The 16,967-nt window shown below is 39.1% G+C and overlaps 2 protein-coding genes across 2 annotated transcripts; both read right to left on the reverse strand.

Annotated features, from left to right (window-relative positions):
• Window positions 1-3,042: 3,042 nt before the first annotated feature.
• On the reverse strand, window positions 3,043-4,051 carry LOC143860624 (nuclear transcription factor Y subunit C-1-like). The gene has a single exon (XM_077371360.1). The coding sequence runs from the start codon at window positions 3,850-3,852 to the stop codon at window positions 3,235-3,237; it is 618 nt and encodes a 205-aa protein (XP_077227475.1). The 5' UTR covers window positions 3,853-4,051; the 3' UTR covers window positions 3,043-3,234.
• A 6,765-nt stretch (window positions 4,052-10,816) lies between these two features.
• Window positions 10,817-16,734, reverse strand: LOC143860840 (uncharacterized). Its single transcript, XM_077371672.1, has 2 exons — window positions 16,566-16,734; window positions 10,817-14,063 (listed from the first exon to the last, which is right to left on the reverse strand). The coding sequence occupies exon 2, from the start codon at window positions 13,894-13,896 to the stop codon at window positions 11,536-11,538; it is 2,361 nt and encodes a 786-aa protein (XP_077227787.1). The 5' UTR covers window positions 13,897-14,063; window positions 16,566-16,734; the 3' UTR covers window positions 10,817-11,535.
• Window positions 16,735-16,967: the final 233 nt, after the last annotated feature.

The raw sequence follows: 16,967 nt of genomic DNA on the forward strand, positions 1-16,967 counted from the left end.
ATTATACGTATATGAACTCTTATTATGCAATTATACATGTAAAATTATTCATACATTATACCTACTTGTAAAATGATGCTTTCACATAAAAAGGGACCTTGTGGCTCCCCCTATTTGTAAATAAAAAGGAAAAATATATAAAAAATTTCTTACTTTTTAACACACTAAAAAGCTAACTTGATCCAATCCTACTTAATTTTTACTCTGAGGAGCCTTCAATTTATGGTAATGTCACCATAAATTAGCCGTAATCGTATAATTTCCCTGTGAAACGTAGAAAGGGAGAAATGTTTTTTCAATAAAAAGTGTTTTTCTTGCTATCCAAACAGGGCTTAGTTTAGTGTAAAATAAGTAATGAAAGATTATAAAGTTAATTGAAGGCGTGGAGTTGGTGATTTTTGTTGTTAACAGGAATCCTATGTGGATAGATTAGCACAAGGGCACAAAGGAGCGATGGGTGGTTTTAAAGGATGTAATGGTGGGACCCGTCACTTTGTACTGGGCTGTTGCTCCTGTGGCCATCTTGTCTCTTATTCTTGTAATCAGTTTACTGGTGTTAATAAAATATTACTATTACCTTCCAAAAAAAAAAATGACCCAAAATTGTTTTCCATCCAAAGAGCCAACATCTCCACTGTAAATTGATGGTTGCTGGTAGTGTTTTACCCTTCACAAAAAAACTGTACCACATGTACAGTGGAGTTGCTGGGCCAAAACTTTTGACCTCCAATTAAGAAAATTGTTTAACTACACAGACAAGGAATTTATCCAACATAAGCTGTAAGCTGATGTAAGTGGGGCTCTAATAATTAACATTGTTGATGGGTGCATTTTTGCATAAGCTATTAGAGAGCATTAATTATCAGGTGTTGTCTACCTCCCCTACCTGTAACCATGTGACCCTTAGAAAAAATCAAACTCATTGCCCTTGTCCTACCCATGCTTCTGGTTTACTAGGCTCTATAACTATCAGTCATGAAAGAAAAAAAGAAGAGAATTGGGTGTTGCTGCCATGCCCGCATCTGTCATTGGTGCCATTGCCACTATCACAAGAGTTTATGGTTGCTGCAACCACCACGGTGAATTCCATTGAAGAGACTGGAGATCGTTTTTATGTACCTACATAAGTAATTACATACAATATGTACTTTGGATAGCATTTTTGTTCAGAGAGGAAGGTGGTACAATGGAAGTACCATCCTTGACATTTGATCTAACAGCAGACTCTTAAAAAGTGCTCTGCTGTTGGATCAAATATCAAGGGTGGTACCGCTTTGACGGTACTTGGCAGTCGCGCATCATATAAAAACTCTTTTGTTCGTATGTACGTATTTTGAAAATTGTTTCCTAAGAAGGTACTCTTTGTCTAATATCACTGGATTTTTGTATTAAGTATTAGAACTAAGAGAGAAATATCAGCATTGGAACAATGTTGGTTCTTGATTTGATCAAAACGACATAGGAGATTATAAAACTATGGAGCATTAATTATTAGAGCTCCAACTTACCAGTGCTAAAGCATGTAAGAAAGAAAATAGATAAGCAGAGCCCAAAAATATGTACTGTCTAAAAAAACCCATTACAGGTGACTTTTTTGTTTTTGGCCATGGTAACATCTTTACAAATTGTCATGGAATGCATATGTTTAGCTTCAATGGATGTGATCTTACTTCACCTCGCCGGAAACGAGATCCTCCTATCTAAAAAAGTTCAGATATCACAAACATAAGAAAGAAATGATTTATAAAGTGAAAACACTACATATAACATGAGTGAAAAAAAGCATTTTTGTGAAGATCAATTAGATTCTTTGTGTGATATTTAATTCTCTAGTTAGTTTTCTACCTTTTGTTGTTTTCCTCGTAATTTTTACTTGCATTGCCAAGCCTCATGGTGGTAAACACATAACAAATAATGTATTTTGATCGGAGAAAGTCTAAACACCACCCTTCGAACTCAGTTGAGTGAAAGCATAATGTAACGATCCGTAGTCTTCGATGACCTTCAGGAGAATGTTTGAACTTGCCTTTCTGTTTTCTTAAAGTGGTGTTGTAGATTATCAGATATAGGAAGAAAATCAAAATTGAAGTCAGTTGCAGAACTCTGATCATTGGCACAGATGGGGGCAGGAAGTCCTGTGCAGTTAACCTCTATACTAACACATCTCTTCTAATGATATGGTGATTGTTGAAATTAGGGGCAAAAGTTGCAGCCCTTGCAAATAGAAGGTGCATATAAGATGTTGAGATCCCCACAGAAGACACCCAGAAAGGGGGAAAAAGATGCAGGGAAATCACAGGCTGGCCTTCCATTTTGATTCTTCAGGGGAAAGGTAGAACAATTCCGAAGAATAATTGTCAGCTCATGAAATTTCAAACAATGCATCACTCAGGATTAAACTAGTCTCAAGAGCTTTCCAAGAAGATTGTACCAGTCTGGAAAGGCTATGAAGACGATAAGGGACAAATTCAAAGGTTGATGATAATCAGTTTCAAAGAGGCAGATGATGTGTTTATCTTTCATGGGTTTCATTGGTGATCAATTTGGTTGATCGACAGATTTATAGCAATCTTAGAGATTGGCTAATGAGTTAGTTGCTTCATCTGAGTAATGCCATAGACTGATATAACCAGTGAAAGGATCTTGCTTGTCTTCATGACTTGGAACAGGAAATTTATTAATGTAAGAATAACTTCTTCAACATTGATGGCCTACAAAGGGGATTGGCTTTGAAGTTCTGACCCTATGATCTATGGCACAAACAGTCAATGTTCATGATGGCATATGAATGGTAAATGACATTAAGTTTGCAAAGACATACCACATTTCAGAGTGGTAGACTAGAACCTACAAAAATTGAGGTCATTATCCAGACAAGAATTACTTTTAGTTCATCTAAACAAACTAATTTGGTCCTACTTTTTATGTCAGCAAGTCATCTAAACATCCATAGACAGAACTCTTCCAATCTACAGCAACCCCAGAACCTAGACCTAACTGATCAAGCAAGGAGACAGGGGAAAATAAATCAAACAAACAACAGAACAAAAACCCATGGTATCTCATTCTAGTCATTCATTTCTTAGCAATATACTTAATAATTCCAAATTCAAAGTACATAATCATCTCTGATCAAATCACAGACAACCCACATCAGATAAATAGTTAAATACTTCACTTAGAGAATCATAACTGAAATAGTTTTCCTCTGTTTTCCTTCTCTGTTTTCTTTTACTAAGATCCATCTGGATGAACACCATAACCCTGCCCAGCCAAATTCTGCTGCCCATCCCCGCCATATGAAACATCACTTCCCAATCCCTGCTGCCAAACAGGCTGCCACTGAGGCCTTTGAATGTACAAAGTCGGATCCATCGCGGGCTGTCCAACCATCACATTTGGGCTGGGCTGTCCGATAACCGGCGGATAATAGTAATTCATCCCACTCCCACCCACCAACCCAATTCCACCCTCATCCTTAATCTCATCTCTAGGAACAATATCAACCAAGAAATCAAAAATATTAGTCTGGGTAATTGCAGCAGCAATATCATTCTTCTGTAGAGTCCTCCTTTTGTTCTCCTCCGCGTGTATCCAAGATCGAATTGTTAGTTCTAGTATGAAGAGCTCACAGGCTTTTGCGAAGAGGATTGGGGCCTCGGCGGAGATCATACGAACATCTTCATCAGCTTTCATGATTTTTTTTATGCGGGCGAGGGGCAATTGGTGGTTCTTGAAATCGTTTACATGTTCCATCTCTTGGCGTTGGTAGTTCCAAAACATTTGGAGCTGTTGGTGCTGTTGTTGCAAGAAGTGGTGAAGTGGGTAGGATTGGGCTTGTTGGTTTTCCATCTCTTTTACTCTCTAATACTGAATTTTGATGAAGAGGGTGTTTGGTTCTGATGAGAAATAAAGAAATGGAGTCTGAATTTGAAATGGGTGGTTTTGGTTTTGCTTCTTGGGAAAGAGAGTAGCTCTAGATATAGAAAGATGAGAGAGGAAGAGGAGGATGAATGAGAGGATAAGATGGAGATTCTCATGATGCAGCTGCTCTGTATCAATTACTTAAATGGTTTGTGGGAAACCTTATCCTTCGCACCTTTCAGAGATTGAGATTTTTATTTTTTTTCTAATTTTTTGGGAATTTGGAGAAATGGACCGTAAAAGAGGGGGTGAGGAATCTTAGGAGATTGAACGGCGGGTAGAATTTGAAGTGAGTGGATTCGAAAGTTGTTAGTCATGGTTAAAAAAGACAGTTAAGAGGGTAAAAGCGTGGGCCTGGTTTAGTAGTGGATGGCCTACATGGTAAAAAGTAGGGAAAGACTACCAAGTCGCTCAACTATTTTGGCAAAACTATAGGGGGCTGATATCAGCTCGATCATGTTTTGATAATGGGAAATTACCCTTTTTTTACACTTTTTTAACCAGCTGTGAAAAGCTACTACAATTTACATAAAGCTCCCAAAAATCATTTCCATGGTCCTAACTCCGATAAGTAGAGATTTCTACATGGTATAATTTATCTACAAATTAGAAGGTTAGGATCATCCAATAGAGATGATTTTTGGGGCACAATCTAGAAACATTGGGCCAACAACTGAATGGTTTGGATCTTCAAACAAGGTGGCGCTTCATTGTATTTCCCAAAATATAGGCTTGCCTACGAAAATAAGTAGTACATCTTAGGAAATTTACTGGGGACACTCTGTTGGAAGATCCAACACTTTTGATTTGTTGAGCCTCAACATAAATAGGTTGTGCCCCAAAAATCATCCCCATCAGATGATCCTAATCCTCCAATCTAATACGACAACACCTCATAAAAATTTCTACAGTTCAGAGATTTGGGACCATCTTAGTGAGATGATTTTTGGGGCAAGGCATATGTAAGTTGGGTTGCAACAAATGAACGGCTTGGATCATCGAACAAAGTGAGCTCAAGTGAATTTTTTTTTTAAATATACACTTTATAGTGCCCACCTTCTTCGAAGATCTAAACTATTCATTGTTGGCCCCACTAAAGATTCGTGTTGCTAGAGAGAGAGAGAGAGAGAGAGAGAGAGTAAGCATCGGTAGGGCCTACCTTGTTCAAAGATATAAACAATTTTGACTTGGGCCCCACCAGCAGTCCTATATTTCTTGGTTTCAATAGGACTCCTTCCAAGCGTATTTTCTATCTCCTGTTATCTAAAAATAATCAAGTTATTAATGACTGGGTGATCTTATAGTTCTTGGTCCATGAAGATGCATTGTTCAGTACTCAACTTCGTGGAGAGAGAGAGGGTGAATTTATCATCGCCCGCATTAGGGTGGGACCCACCATTTTACACCTCACGTGTTGATGGCATGGGTACACCATTTTGCACCCATGCATAGCCCGGAATTCTAGTAAGAAGAATAGACATCAATGCAAGCATATTCAAAACTGCTCACAGTCCACTTTCACAGCCCCCCAAAGCTTACTTGAGCATGTTAGCTATAGCAGTCAAATATAACAAGTTTAAGCCTCTTGGTTGTAATGTCTCCCAAGAAGCTATAGCACTTCTTGGGAGATGATATTTTCACTCCCTGCATTACATGCACTCTCCGTGAAAGGTGATCAACTTTATGTCAAATCACGTTATCAGGGGAGCGCGCAAGTAATGCGCAGCTGGGGTGTGGGGCGGGGGGCAAAGGGCTGGGGGTTGAAAATATCTTCACCCTTTTTCTTTCATGTTTTGTTAGTTATGAAAATGTTGAAGGCAAATAATGACCATGGCCTTATTAATGAGGGGATAAACGGACAGCATATTCAATTAATTTGCAAATATTAACCATAAAGAGGGAAACCATTGTAAAATCATCCCAAAATCCCCTTACAAATTGGAAACGGAAATGATAACAGCACAACCAGATTTTGATATTTTCACAAACCTTATTGTCTTTTAATATTTAAAGAGCTGTCAGAAGGTTATTACATTTCCCAAAAAACTCTCACAAGCAAGTTAAAGAAGAAAAGACAGGTGGGTTTGTGAAAATATCAACAAATGGTTGTGCTGATAACATTTCCCATCGGAAAATGAAAATAAATAAATAAAAACCAAACAAACTTCCAACATTTATCCATTTCATACAGTCATCTCTATAAATTTCTTGGCTAAAGGACAACATGCAAAAAAGAAAACCAAAACAAAATGGTGCTCCAACAAACCTTAACAAATCTCTTGATGAGAATGATAAGACGGTGTTGGAAAAGCCTTTTTCGGAGGAGGAGGTGGAGAGAGGGGTATTTTCGATGAAACGGGACAAAGCTCCGGGGCCGGATGGTTTCTGCCTCACTTTCTTCTAGGTCTGTTGGGATAGTGTGAAGGGAGACTTACTGTCATTTTTTCGAGAATTTTATGATGGCATGGAGTTGGACAGAGGAATTGGCGCCACTTTTATTGCTCTTGTGCCAAAATTAAAAGGTGCGGTGAAAGTTGGTGACTTCAGGCCTATTAGTCTTGTGGGTTGTCTTTATAAGATTTTGTCAAAAGTATTGGCGGATCGAATAAAGGTGGTCCTTCCCCTTATTATGTCCGAGAATCAGTGTGCTTTTGTTAGCCAAAGACAAATTTTGGACTGCTCGTTGGTGGCAAATGAAATGGTGGATTGGATGGCAAAATCAGGTGAGGAAGGCATTATTTGTAAGCTGGATATGGAAAAAGCTTATGACAGGGTGGATTGGCACTGTTTAGATTACTTTCTTCAAAGGATGGGCTTTGGTGTTAAGTGGCGGGGTTGGATTAGAAGTTGTTTATCTTCGGCCTGGTTCTCCATTCTTATTAATGGCTCTCCAAAAGGTTTTTTCAAATCTTCGCGAGGCTTACGCCAATGGTTCCTCTATCTCCCTTTCTATTTGTGATTGTAGCTGAAGCTTTGAGTTTGTTGATGTCGAAAGGAAGATCGGAGGGTCTGGTCTCAGGGGTTAAATGCGGCCAGAATGGGATCGAGGTGTCGCATTTACAATTTGCGGACGATACTTTACTTTTTAGCTCCCCCCAAGCTGCGAAGATTCTCAACCTGAAGGTGATTCTCCGATGTTATGAAATAGTAACAGGTCTAAGATCAAATTTCTCAAAATCAAGGTTGTATGCAGTGAATGTCGAAGAGGCAGAAGCATCTAGACTAGCCAATCTCATGGGTTGTCCACTGGAAAGGCTGCCTTCATCTTATTTGGGACTGCCTTTGAGGATGGGTCGACCTCTCAAATGTGCATGGGATCCCATTGTGGAAAGAATCGAAAGAAGACTTGATACTTGGAAAAGGAATTTGGTCTCTAAAGAAGGAAGATTAACTTTGATTAAGGCAGTCTTGTCTAATATTCCCATTTATTAGTTATTTTTATTTAAATGTCCTGTGAGTATCGTTAAGCGTATTGAACAAATACAGAGAAGATTTTTTGGGGGGGGGGGGATCGGAGTTGAAGAGGTCTATGGCTTTAGTCAGTTGGGAAAATATATGCCAGCCAGTCCAAGGAGGAGGCCTTGGCATTAGAAGGATTAAGCAGGTTAATCAAGCATTAATGGGAAAATGGCTGTGGAGGTTCGGGGAAGAGAAAGCGAGACTCTGGGCTAAAGTGATACCAGGAAAATATGGTGTTGCACCAGGTAATTGGGTTTTTTTAAACTGCTTTTGCAAACCTGGTGTGACAATTTGGAGGGATATTCTCTGCCTAAATTTTGTTTTTGATCGAGGTGTTAAATATAGTGTATTCTGGCGACATGATTTCCTTTTGGTCCATGCGATGGTGCTCTAGTTCTCCCTTGAAAGAGTTATTCCCTGCTCTCTTCTTAGTTGCTGATGATAAGTCAGCGTTAGTGAACGATTGTTATGAGAGAATTGCTGGTAAAGTTATATGGAAACCTCTTTTTAGGAGGAATTTTTTTGATAGAGAAATGCCTTCGGTGCTCAATTCTTCCAAGTCCTTGAACAGAATTATATCAGTTTATCAGGGGTGGATAAAAGGCTTTGGGTTTTAGATTCATCCGGGTTCTTTTCAGTTAAGTCTTTTTATAAAAGCCTGATTCCTTACCAGGAAAATCCAGTGGCAGCAAGGGTGTGGAAAATCAAGGCTCCTCCAAGAGTTTGTTTCTTTGGCTGGGCAGCGATAGCCAATAGGATCCAAACGGTGGACTTTCTGAGAAAGAGGAATATGATAAATTTTTTATCAGTGTGCTTTGTGTATTGAATCAGGAGAATTGGTAGATCACTTATTCATCCATTGCAAAGTTGCTCGAGAGGTATGGGGAAGGATTCTAATAAGGTTTGGAATGAATTGGGTTTTTCCCTCATCTCTTAAAGAATTATTCGAAGGCTGGCCATGTAATACATGGAGGAAAAAAGGAAAGGTTTTATGGTGGCTTTCATTGATGGCCATATTGTGGGTTCTGTGAATCGAAAAGAACAATAGAGTATTTGAAGGTAAAGCTAAATCTTCTTATTTTTTATTTATCAAGGCCATTGCGTTAACTATCTCTTGGGCTCGGGCTCTTCCGCTTTTCCAATTTATTTCGGCTTTCGATCTGTGGGAGGGATGGAGTGTAGTATGCAATAGTAAGGAAAATATTATGGTTACTAATCAGGTCTGGCGTCCTCCCCCTGAGGGATTAGTAAAGTTAAATTTCGATGGCTCTAGTTTGGGTAATCCTGGCCCTGCTGGGATCGGTGGTGTCCTGAGAGACAGTGCCGGTGAGGTCGTTCAGGCTTTTTCTGGTCTAATCGGAACAACAGATTTGAGTGAAGCAGAGGTAAGAGCAGTTCACCAAGGCGTTCTGAGTATGGAAAGGAATAGATTAGGCAGTTGTATTTTAGAGGGTGATTCGCTTAACATTATAAGATGGCTCAGAGGCTCTTTGATTCCTCCATGGAGATTTCTTCATCTCTTTGATGAGATAAAAGACCTATCGGAAGGGCTCTCGGTTATATACCAGCATGTGAGAAGATCTGCTAACGCTATGGCAGATAAGTTAGCCAAAGATGGAGTTTCTAAGCAGGTTTTAGAGCTTTTTGATTTTTTACGGCCCTAATATATTGCGGGGTTGTATCTGTCTTTCTTGGCTTATATGTGCGTCTTTGTAATGAAAGGCGACCTTCTCAGTCTTCTTTTAATGAATTCTGTTACCATTAAAAAAAAAAAAAACCTTAACAATGCAAGCATTTTCTCAAACAAAAACACCAAAAAAAAAAAAAACAGAGAGGCCTAGAACACAAATGCACCTAAACTCAAGCCAAAACCATAATCAGCAAAATCGAAACCCCCAAACAATCAAAATTGCAGACTGTGTTTACACGCTAGAAGGCGCAGCAAAGTGGGTTTGTGGTGCTTGCGAAGGGAGCTGGGAATACCAGGGTCGCACGCGCACGCACCAGCTTGAAGAGTGTTAAAGATAGGGCCCACCATATGAAGTTACGTTCATTGGAGGTTGAAGGTTATATGATAAAGAACCATTAAAAAAATGGTTATATAATAAGTCCCAAGACTTAGGTCACTTATGTGCATGTTGATACACCCCATCATTCGATGGCCTAAGGGCATTCTTGTAATATGTTTTAAGTGGAATTACATACATACATTAGGACGGTGCTGTCTGAGAGATAATCCATATGAACTCCTTCTCCTTTCTCTCTTCTTTCTGATGTAGGACGGACTAAGGAAGGCAAACTCTGATCTGCTGATCTCATTCACAGTAATAGGTTAAGGATTTAAAGGACAAGGTCTAGGTTGTAATGATAGTATATAAGGTAAAGAAATAGAGTCAAATCTGAGGGTAAGAGGGGGCCGATTAGGTTGATGGGAGGTAAGGTTGGGGGGGCTGTTCAAGGACCTTGTTCGCATATGAGACTCCTTTCACAGAAATAGGGGCCTGTTAAGAGAGCAAAATGTGACTGTTTGGTAATGGATTAAGGGATGTAACAAATGTCAAAGTGTTGACAGATTGATGCAGATAGTAGGCCAATAAGTGGCATATTTGCCCATTGGGATTTATTTCCATAATTTCTTAGGATTTTATTTTCCACGTTATTTAGATTTAGAGCTTTTATTTACTTTCCATGGATTTTTATTTCAGTTCCCTATAAATAAGCCTCATGTATTAGAGTTTTTAAGTTTTTGGATGATTAATTGAATTAATTGGCTTCTCCCCTCTACAGGTCTCCCTTCTCTTCTCTTATCCCTCTCCCTAATTTCTCTTCTTCCCTCTCTACAGGCTTCTCCACTCTAAAGACTTGTATGAATAGATCTGAAAATTCTGTGCAATAAGGTTGAATGGTTAATAAAGCAGGGTTCACAGAGATTGAAGACTGGATAAGTAAAGAGACTGGATTTCAGGGCCCTCTTTAACAATGTTTGGTCGATAAATTTCTCCAATACCAGTTATCTGCCAAGTGGGTCCAGACTCCAAAATCTTCAACTTTCTAGTATGAACATGAAAAACTGGAAGTAGCCACGAATTTTATGGGATGAGGTTATTAGCAAATATGAGAGACAATTTTAAGAAAATAAAATCCATTTACATTGTTAAATCTTAAACATGCAACAACTGGAAGCCTCTATAAGTTGCACAAGTCCTGAATCTGCAAAGCATGCTGATTAAATCAGTTAGTCATGCACAAAATTAAAGCTTTAGTGTGAAAATTTAAGCAGGCATAGAATATTTCAATTTGCACATCAGAACAACAACCAGGCCAGTTGATGGTATTAGCAACAACTTAATTTTAGCAACAATCTTCGTCATAAGGTGCCGTTGGAACTATTGATCTGCGACCAAAGGTCTGCAGTTTCACATACACAAAAAAATAATAACCAAGATTAAACCAGGGTTTGAAGTGCTCATTGATGTTACCATTTTTTACAAATAAATATTCAGTAAAAGAAAAATGATAAAGTAAGATTTCTAGTACAGTAGTACCAATCTGGAAGAATCAATAGAGCAATAAACCAAAGACAACTTGAAACCTATACTATGATTTTGAATCTGTAATCAGAACCAACAAAATAGAGGTTTTTGACAGATACGGAAAAGATACAATTGCCTCACAGTTGAAAACAAGAACATGAAATTGAGCGATTAAAGCTTTGCATTGGAACAACTACCTCTGTTTTTTTTTTTTTTTTTTAAAAAGCTCGTGTTGAAGGTAGGTAAGCACAGCAGCACTCACCTTGCTGATCTCAGAAAGCTCCACATACAAGAAAGAACATCAAAGCGAGCTTTCAATTTCAAAATACCTGATCTCCAAAACCGACTCCCAAGCACCATGTACTTTCTCCTCCCAAATTATCTCCACGTTGCAGACAAAATTGAGGTTACACAATGTGCAGTGATGACTGTTTGAAGTGACTAGATGGAACTGTTTTGTCCCAATGTCGGAGTCCCAGTCATGAGAGAACAAATTACATGCCAGACAGCCATGAAAACCCAAGAACTTCCAGAACAGGCCCGGTCCAGTTTTATACCATTTAAGTCAATAAATAACAAGTATAATTTTTCTTTTACATTCGGATCATGTCCCCAGGGTTCAACTAGCTGGTAATTGTTTACCAGTGTTCACCACTTCATCATTTGCTTGTTGTACTCTAGTCTCTACCACTACATCTTCTGGTTGTTGTACACTAGTCTCTACAACTACATCCTTTGACTCTATTATAACCTGAAGAAGCTCCAAAGGGCTGGCTGCGGGGTCCAGCTCCCTGCAACCCATTGGAGCGTTTGGACCTTCGTCACCCGTAAGCAACCAAGAAGGAACCTGATGGGAAAACCGAAACATCTCTGCTTTAGGGATTTTTTTAACTTCGTTGGGGTCCATATGCCGGTGGAACACAGTTTTGAAACCGGCAACCTTGACGAGGGGTGTGACTGAGACACCTTGCTCCTCATTATAATCGTCAAGCACCTCCACCATGTCATACTTATGTATCACTTCATCTGGTGTAATTTCAGTCCAATCTGGTGACCAGTTCCTAAAAAGAGCCCAAACATCACCTTTCCTCGGAATAATTCTGACAACTCCACGTACGCCTTTCTCCCACTTAACCCTGTGTGAAAACACATTGACTGTGTCACAGGCCTCGTGTCTTCCCACTCTGAATTCACCACAAGTCTTGGTAAAACCAGATGCAACCCAGTTTAATGGGCCTAATTCACTGTTGTTTTTGGAGTTAAGCCAGCTAAAACGCATCTTAAATGGTTTCAATGAGACAACTTTGTGAATTAGGGCATAATAACGAGGCATCCCATCGTCGTCGTCATATGCAGCCCATACCTGGTTTGGTTGAAAAGATCTTTCCGAGCGATCTTTGTCAAAATCATGGAAATCTGGATCAGGAACACTGATTGAGAGAGGTTCAGGTGCTTCTTTATCATTACCAGCAACAGAAACACCAGACGAAGGCTTCTTAGAAAGAATTTGTTTCTTGTCACTCATGGGCAAATCTGACTTGTTTCGTTCATATGCATCAACATTCACAGTTGCTTCTTTTCGTTTTCCTTTCTCCATATCTCTGGAAATTGCAGCCGATTTCCATTCATTTAGTTTCTTTCGGATTTCCATCCTAGCCCTTTCCATTAACATATTTCGAATCTCAAAATGTGACCAGTCCCTAGCTATCCCACTGCTCTGTTTCATTGTGCTTCCAACACCATTAGCCCTTTCCATATCGTTGAAACATTTGTTTATAGTAGGCGGTCTAGATCCTTGGGTAGTACCTATGCCAGCTCTGCCATTTCCCATGACATTTTGCTCCCCCTCATTTCCCCTGTAATTATTTCCAGTACCATCATCTATGCCTCTTCTTTTCTTTGCAGGCCTTTCTACTTTGGATATAGGATTCTCTCGATCAGGTACACTGCTACTAGAACCGACATTAGAATTCCCTGCAAATGTTGAAGTCTTCTTAGAACCATGGTTCTTCCTCCGAATGTGCTCCTCCCTTCTAGCTGCCGCCTGTGCCTCCTCGCTCTCCTTCCTCACTTTCTCATATGCATGGTGAGCCACATTGGCAGCTTGAGCAGAAGTTTTCGAAAATGGCCCCAAATTGACGTTAGATTGATTAAAAGAATCATGGGGAACTCCATGTGGATAACCTGTAGTTCCCGTATTTGGAACAGTAGTGGTATTTCTGCCTGGTGCATATGCGTTCTTTGTCGCAGCCTTATTGTTCACATTCTGTTGGGAGAAAGACCAAGGAGCAGAGGCATTAGAACCATTCGCCGGGCTCCCAGTCTCTGTAGCCAAAAAAGGTTCATGGCAGTGGGGACAGAGGAGGTTATGATTGAGATACACTCTAAGATACTCATATTGCATCTTACACCGATGGCATGCAGTCCAAAAGGTATTTGGTTTCACCGGACGTGGTGGAGCAGGACCAGTACTCCTCATATTTTTTGCCTTCGAAGATGTACTCTTGGCAAAATTATAAAAACCATTGGCATTAGGAGCAGATGGTTCTCTGCTTGGCTGTGCAACTTTGTGTACAAAGCCTTTCACGTTCCTCTTTTGGTCATACGCCAATCTTCTCCCCTTATCAGATAACACGCTCCATGCCTCAGAAAGTAGCTTAAATGCCCCGTCAGCACCTATGGACTTGTTCTTATCAGGGTGAAGCATGAGAGCTAATTTTCTGTACTGTTTTTTCACCATCTCGTCATCAGCTGTTGCATGCACGTCAAGAACGGCATACCAATCCGTTTCCCCGTTTATTTTATTTTCTGCAGAAAGGTACACGTCAAGAGTTGCTAACATTTGCGAAATGCCCTCAAGGCCAGGAAACAAATTGTGGGCTTTCAGAGCAAACTTCTTGGCATTTGCAATGTCCTTAGCCATGAACTTTCTCTCAGCAATATCTTTTGCCCTAACAGCCTCATCTCTGTTGCATTCCATTATTTATTTCACACTTATTATTTTTCTTTTTTGTCTGTCGTCCTAAGAATTCTCCCACCTCAAAACTAACAAGAATTCAACCACCCTGATCGCATCCTGCAACCCAAGATTTTTCTATTCCACCTACTCCACCAGTTCTGAATCATCCTCTATCTATCATTCAGACCCTAATTCACAAAAAACACACAACCCAGAAACCCATTTAAGAATATATAAACAAAAAGGAATAATAAGTAAATGAAAAGCACAAACCAATTATCAAACCATCTTGTCATTTATCAACACTTTATTCTCAAATAGCATGTTATGTATCCATGGTAGAAGATGAACTTTTGGAGCAAACGTAGGCCTTAAAAGGCCAACTGCTATGGAATCTTATTGAAAGTGAAAAAGAAGACAATGATCGGCTGGTTCAAGAGATCCTGGTTCAAGATAACCACTCTCTTATTTTTCTAAGAATTTTGGTTACAAATCAGATGCATTTAACATGTGCCATGTTATTTATTTATTGGCTCTTCTTCCCACTATTTAGATCTCAGCTAGTGTATCACAACCAACTAATCAAGCAAGTCTAATCTGTTAAAATAGCTAAATAAGCGATAAGTATAAAAATAGATGTTGTGATGCATGTGCGGTGCATATAAATACGTTACACCCTCCCCTTGAGAAAACCCTTGAGCTCAATAATTGAAATCTGGAGAGGCTGGTGAAAGGAGTCCCATGTTCCCCAAGTAACATCTTCACAGAAGTCCAATTCAATTTAATGGACTTGTGAGTCATCAAGATACGTCGAAATAACAGGTGGAACTTGGCCAATAAACCAACTCATAGAGCGTCACCTTGGCCAATTCATAAAAAAAAGTGGTGTATCACCATTCGGCCCATGGAAGCCACCAAACCCACGGTAAGGGTAATACGCTTATAAAACATCGAAGATAGGTCTCGATACATTTATTAACAATCTGTCTGGTCATTGGTCTGTGGGTGAAAAGCAATGCTTATTTTAAGACGGGTACCTTGTTGTTTCCATGACTAACGCAAAAAATGAATTGTAAAAATTGGGTTGCGATCAGTAACAATAGAATTAGACATTGCACCCAATTTAAAAACATTATTGATGAAGACTTGAGCAATTGTGGCAACGCTATATGAGTGAGAGAGTGATGAAATGGACATATTTCTTTAGACGGTCCACGACGACATAAATAACTGTTTTTGCCACCGGGGAAGTCCATCAATGAAATCCATAGCTATATCGGAGCAGCGATATGGGAATGTACAATGGTTGAAGTAGGAGGGCTGGGTGAAGTTGCTCACCTTTGTTTTTCTGACAAATGCCATATTCTGCCACGTAATTAGCTATGAATTTTCTTCATACCGTGCCAATATAAATGATGCAAGATTCAATGACAAGTCTTGCAAAAAACAAAATGCACACTGGTAGCATCATGGAGCTCATGAAGGAGCCGTTGATGAATGGCAGGCAATGTGTCCCTTATGTCACGAAATCCCAACCTCATATAGGAGTAGTGTGGGATGTCTTCTTGAGTTCGATGATTAGGTGCAGTAAATCACATAGTATAGGGTCGTGGTCATATGTGACCTACACCTCTTGAAGATCCCCATTGAGCACATGAGATGGTTGCAATTGATACAGATTCGTCACGACAGGAAAGGGCATCAGTGTCCAGATTTTCATTGCCCTTCTTATACAAAATTTTGAAGTCATACCCAATAAGTTTGGAAAGCCAACATTGTTGAGCATCAATGATAATTCGTTGATCAAATAAATGATGAAGCTCTTGAAATATTTAAAGACAAGGAAATGTAGCCCGAGGAGATATGGCCCCCAATTGGTAACGACATGTACTATGGGGAACATTTCCTTCTCCTGGGTAGAAAGAGCTAGGTGTCAGCTCTGACACCAAAATGTTATGTACCCATGGTAGAAGATGAACTTTTGGAGTTAATGTAAGAATCAAAAAGTCGATTACAATTGAATAAGTTAGCTCAACAGCGCCACTCTTCTATTTCTCGAAAGATTTTGGTTACAAATAAGATGCATCTAACTCTAGCACGTGCGCTCTTTCTTATTTATTTACTCATCTTCCTACTGTTTAAGATGAGATCCCAGCCAGCATATCACTAAAAACTAATCAAGCTAATCTAATCTGTTAAAATAGCTAAGTGATAACATAAGGATAAAAATTGCTGGTTTTTAGGCTGCATGTGTTGTGCATGCAGGACCTTTACATAGCCCAAAATCTAAAACACATTTAGAGAAGGAAAGAAAGAAAAACAACAAAAATATATATATAACAAAGATGAGCTTAACAAAAGGAAAGATTTGGGTCTATGCTAATTCATTCAAAACCAACATCAACTATCAACAAACAGACCCACGTGTGCATGCCATCTCAAGACCCCAAATCCTCCAAAACCCTAAATTTGTTAATAACCTAAACCAAAATTCTGCATGAGAATTGGATCTACAGATATTGAGATTTTGAAGAACTCATAACAGTTGGAATTTATCTTTCAAGGCTTTCTACTTTCAGTACTTCTGAGTGAAACCCTAGAATATCTGATCTCGATCCTCAGTCCACGAGATGTGGTAAAAACAGATTCAGAACAAAGAGCGATAAAAAAGTAAATGAAAGAGAAATTACCCATTTCGAGAAAAACTATGCACGTTGAGAAATTTGAATCGAAGGCCGCCATGGAGAAAACCTCAATCATCTTTTTTTCCCACCCAAATCTTAAAAATAAAAAATAAAAACAGTACTTTTGTCAAAACCCCACAAAACCTAAACAAAATTCCCCCTTTCTATAACTCTCAATGACAATGAAAAAAAAGGTCTAGATTGGCTTATTTAAGTATTTTCTTAACCTTTAACTCATCAGTTGAAACCCTAACTAGGGTTAAATTTTAATTCAAGGCCTTGGTTAGGTTACCACTAGCCTAAACTAGCATTTTATTGAAAAATAAAGGGAAATATAATATGGTTTGTTTTCTTTTTTGGAATTTCATTTTTTAATAAAATAAATTTTAGTTGCATGTGAAATATCTA

The sequence above is a fragment of the Tasmannia lanceolata genome, unplaced genomic scaffold (assembly GCF_043159265.1).
Source record: "Tasmannia lanceolata isolate RefF3 unplaced genomic scaffold, GAP_Taslan_0.1 ptg000037l, whole genome shotgun sequence".
Taxonomy (NCBI): Eukaryota; Viridiplantae; Streptophyta; class Magnoliopsida; order Canellales; family Winteraceae; genus Tasmannia; species Tasmannia lanceolata.

Excerpts from the sequence above, each read along its gene's own strand:
- LOC143860624 (XM_077371360.1), bottom strand. The coding sequence starts at position 3,852 with ATGGAAAACCAACAAGCCCAATCCTACCCACTTCACCACTTCTTGCAA.
- LOC143860840 (XM_077371672.1), bottom strand. The coding sequence starts at position 13,896 with ATGGAATGCAACAGAGATGAGGCTGTTAGGGCAAAAGATATTGCTGAG.